At 48.7% G+C, this 5,000-nt stretch overlaps 1 protein-coding gene across 1 annotated transcript in view; it reads left to right on the top strand.

The window, feature by feature from the left end:
• Positions 1-5,000, top strand: part of LOC143030102 (uncharacterized) — a 31,534-nt gene that overhangs the window by 1,336 nt on the left and 25,198 nt on the right. Inside the window, exon 1 of the mRNA XM_076193303.1 lies at positions 1-3,226. This exon is cut by the window's left edge and continues 1,336 nt beyond it. Within this exon, the coding sequence (XP_076049418.1) occupies positions 1-3,226 (3,226 nt within the window). The remainder of the gene's footprint in view (positions 3,227-5,000) is intronic.

Here is a 5,000-nt window from a genome sequence, read left to right as displayed (position 1 = left end):
CCATAGAGACGTGTTATACCGGAAATTGGGTATTAGTGAACGGTTTAACCGGGGGATCACGTTTCCCACAGTGCATGTTATATTTGCGTTCCCCTATCACATCCGGGTATGTCACTTTAGGAGTAGTGGATAGGTTACCTGTAAAAGGCGTATCTCTCTTGATAGGGAATGACCTCGCTGGAGGAGTGATGTTACCTAATGCCGTGGTTTCATCACGTCCCTCTGTTGAGAACAATACCAGCCAGTTAGAACAGGAAATTCCTGGGCTATTTCCTGCGTGTGCAGTCACTCGCAGCATGAGCCAAAGGGAAGGTGCCGAAAGTAGTGAGCTTGTCAGTGGAAGACTTGATGATGTAGATCCTTCCTTGCCTTGTGAGGAGTCGGAAGTAGACTCCAGTCAAGTAGACCTCCCTGAGATTGGTTTAGGAGAGTTTTTTGAAGATCCCTCACCGGCAGAGAAAACTAAGAGTAGCTCTGATGATGATAGTGTCATGGCCCTGGCTAGTTTTAGTTCTTCGCCAGTCACTAGGAGTAAGCTCATACAGCTCCAGGCAGAGGATCCTGAACTAGCCAGCTTCCGTAGTAGGGCGGTTAGTGAGTCAGAAGCTGAACGAGAGGCCAGCTGCTACTACACCAGCTCAGGTGTATTGCTGCGGAAATTTCGTTCACCCGTCTCACCTGCCAACCACCCATGGACAGTTCACCATCAGATTGTAGTTCCCCGCCCCCTACGCCAGGATATTCTTAGTATCGCCCATGATGGCGTAGGCGGGCATTTAGGAGTCAGAAAGACCTACGCCAAAATTTTGTCTCATTTTTACTGGCCCAAGCTAAAGAGAGACGTCAGTACATATTGCCGTACATGCCGTCCCTGTCAGGTAGCTGGGAAACCTAATCCCACGGTTAAACCGTACCCACTACAGCCCATACCCGTAGTCAAAGAGCCCTTCAGTAAAATCGTAATCGATTGCGTGGGACCTTTGCCCAAGACCTCCCGTGGTTTTCAGTTCTTGTTCACGATTGTAGATTGTGCGACACGCTATCCTGAAGCCATTCCCTTGCGCCGCATCACGGCGAAGAATGTAGTTCGAGCCCTGATTCATTTCTTTACCCAAGTGGGCCTTCCAACAGTGGTGCAGTCGGACCAGGGATCCAACTTTACCTCCCGCTTGTTCAATCAGGTGATGGAAAGCCTGGGTGTCAGGCAGTCGAGGTCCTCGGCCTATCACCCCCAGTCACAGGGAGTAGTTGAGAGATTTCATCAAACTCTCAAACGAGTCCTACGGACTTTCTGCATCGAGACTGGGCGGGATTGGGACGAGGGAGTAGATCTTCTTTTGTTTGCAATACGCGACAGCGTGCAAGAATCGCTAGGTTATTCCCCCTTCCAATTAATATACGGTCATGAAGTACGGGGACCTCTTAAGGTACTGAAGGAGAGCTGGATCTCTAACGAGGCAGAGACCCCGTTGGCCTCCTATGTACCTAAGTTTAGGGAGAAGTTACAACTTGCTTTAAGTCTTGCTCATTCAAATTTAGATTGTGCGCAGACAAAGATGAAACAACAGTTTGATAGGTCTCATAGAGCTGAAGACAGATATTTCGATGCAGGGGACCAAGTTTTAGCTCTTTTGCCCTTGAATAATCTCCCTTTACAGTCTAAGTATAGTGGACCATATGTAGTCTTAGAGCGTCAAGGGCAGGCCAACTACGTGATACACACCCCAGATAGGCGAAAGAAAAGGCGCCTAGTGCATGTGAACCTCCTCAAGCCTTTCCACGATCGTGATGAGGCTGAGTGCAATAGGGCGGAGCCCGTGTGTATGGTAGTGCCGGAAGAGAGTGATGCGAGTGACGAGTGCTTCTCGGTAACACACAGTGCGACAGGGCCTAAACTGGATAACTCGACTATCGTGCGAAACCCGAGTGATAAACTGGAACATCTCTCTGGTGCTCAAGTGGAGGACATCAAATCCTTGCTGACGGAGTTCGAGGGCGTCCTGGGAGATACCCCCCGCCCCTGTTCGACGCTGGAACACGACGTGGATACCGAGGGGGCTCTTCCAATCCGCCAACGCCCCTACCGCCTGAACGCCTTCAAGAGGGAGTACCTTAGGGCCGAGGTGCAGCGTCTCCAGGAGCTAGGTATCGTGGAACCCAGCCACAGCCCTTGGGCCTCCCCAGTGGTCCTGGTGCCCAAACCCGACGGCTCGATGCGTCTGTGCGTCGACTATCGCCGCGTCAACGCCGTGACGAAAGCTGATGGGTATCCCCTGCCGAGGATTGATGACGTCATCGACGACGTGGGTGCAGCGCGGTGGGTGACGAAGTTGGACCTGCTACAAGGCTACTACCAGGTTCGACTAACGGAGCGCTCGAGAGCCATCTCCGCTTTCGTCACGCCGGAGGGACTGTATCAGTTCACGGTCCTCCCCTTCGGCCTTAGGAACGCCCCTTCCACTTTCCAACGCCTGATGAACTTCATCACGACCGGGTTGGAGGGCGTCCGCTGCTACCTTGACGACATCGTTGTCTTCGGAGATACCTGGGAGGAGCACCTGGACCGGTTGAAGACCCTATTCGCTGTGCTGGCGGCCAACAGCCTGACGGTGAACCTCGCCAAGAGTGAGTTCGGCCATGCTCAAATCACCTTCCTCGGACATGTGGTAGGGCGGAACGAGGTCCGGCCTGTCGCCGCCAAGATCGCAGCCATCCAACAGTATCCTGTGCCAGCGGACAAGAAGGCTGTGATGCGTCTCCTCGGCCTGGCGGGTTATTATAGACGGTTCTGCCCAAACTTCTCAACCGTTGTAGCCCCGATGACCGACCTCCTGGGAGGCAAGAAGGTTTTCAAGTGGACCCCCGAGTGCCAACAAGCCTTCGAGAGCCTCAAGACCCTGATGTCTGGAGCGCCCGTATTGCGCGCACCTGACTTGCAAGCGCCCTTCATTTTGCACACCGATGCCAGCGACGTCGCAGGAGGGGCCGTGCTGCTACAGGAAGGCGAGGAAGGAGCAGTACAACCCGTCGCCTACTACTCCAAGAAATTCAACAAACACCAGAGGAACTATGCCACCGTGGAAAAGGAGGCGTTATCCTTGTTAATGGCCCTCGAACACTTTCGCGTGTATCTCGGGAGCACTCTACATCCGATACAGGTGTTGACAGACCATAATCCGCTTACGTTCGTAGAGCGGATGAGACATAAAAACCAGCGCCTGCTGAGGTGGGCGTTGGCTATTCAACCGTTTAATCTAACAATAAGGCACATACCCGGAAAATTAAACCTTTTAGCAGACTCACTCTCACGAGCTCCAGCCCTATAGGTATACTGTTTGTGTTTATTTCCCATGTATACTGTTGTGTTTATTTCCCATGTATACTGTTTGTGTTTATTTCCCACGTATACTGTTTGTGTTTATTTCCCATGTATACTGTTTGTGTTTATTTCTCATGTATATTATTTATATTCACCTTGTGTCATGTTCCACGTATACTGTGCATTTACTGTGTGCATTTCTCATGCGCTCTGTGTATGTTTATTTTTGTGGATTACCCATGTGCCCATTTTATGTGTATGGTTCATATTCGCCTCCCGTTCGGGAGACTCACCTTCTTTTTGGGGGAAGGTGTTGCGAGCTTGCTCCAAACAATGCCTCGACCTAGGATTTACCCGCGCGGTGTCCACACAAAGCCTTGACCTGGGGTCTTTCCCGCGCGGCTGTTGGCGTGGGTACGCTCGCCTCGGATCGCGACCGCGCATGCGCGGTTGCGTGTATTGTTACTGGCTATGCATTATTCTAGTTAGTTAGGAAAGTAGCTAGTTCCAATTATGATTGCTGAATACCTTTCAAGAGTATTCTTATTGTTGCTGCGTGCCTTGCTATGTGTGCTGGTGACTACAGAATGTATTATGATTCTGTACTACGTCGCCGTATGGTGACGTCTGGCAACTCTCTTCACGCTGACCTCTGTTCAACTCGGCGTGGCTTGGGTTCGCATCACTTCTCTTTCTACACTTGACCCGATTGGTCATGTCTCACCCGTATCCTAAGTATTGTACACTTTAGTCTTAAGTTAATTCTAAGGAATAGGCTTTAGCTAGGTTGTTAGTTGTGATGTAGTATTCTTGTATTAATTAATTATCACTTAATAATTAGGTACTTTTATACATCACGCTTTTATTCAACCCCCCTCAGTGACAAGTAGAGTTCGTTGTTGTAGTCATATTTACCTAGACTGCAACAATACATACATACATACATACATACATACATAAACATAGATATATATATATATATATATATATATATATACATTTTGACAATCACAATGCACTACTTTAATTCTAAGCCATCAACATCGGCAGACACAATGGAGGCCACATGACAAGTGACGCAGTGACTTATCAACTACGCTATCAAGAGATATAAGTTGAGTGCAATTTTCCTTATATATTTGTATGCTCGAGTTACATACACCTACATGAAATTTTGCATTCAACCCATCTCCACTATGATAGTATAATTGGAAGTATACAAAAATCGGAAATTATTTGTACTACACTGAATGGGTCCTAGTTATTAGAGATACATTATAACAACTAGGCTGGATAGAGTGAGAAATGAAGAGGGGAGGAGGAGAACGGGAGTGGAAAGGGAGTTGGATGATAGGGCGGATGAAATAGTATTGGGATGGTTTGAACACATGAAAAGAATGTGTGAAGAAAGACTAGTAAAAGAGGTGTAGAAGGCAGATGTGGAAGGAGTGAATATGAGGGGTTGACCTAGGATGAGATAGATGGATGGGGTAAGTGGGGTTTTGGGTAAGAGGGGAATGTCTGTTAAGGAAGGATGAGAGAGGACAGAAGAAATGGGTGAATGGAGAATGATTTTATATGGATGATATTGTGATGCATAAGGTGGAATGGGTGGGGAGATGGTGGGGGGGGGGTGAGGGAATATGTATGAGAAATATTTTGAAGCAGCCCGAAGGAATTT

This window comes from Oratosquilla oratoria, chromosome 11, assembly GCF_046742065.1.
Source record: "Oratosquilla oratoria isolate Oo_2021 chromosome 11, ASM4674206v1, whole genome shotgun sequence".
Taxonomy (NCBI): domain Eukaryota; kingdom Metazoa; phylum Arthropoda; class Malacostraca; order Stomatopoda; family Squillidae; genus Oratosquilla; species Oratosquilla oratoria.
The sequence above is the reverse complement of the archived record's forward strand: the minus strand, read 5'-3'. Positions and strand labels throughout refer to the sequence as shown.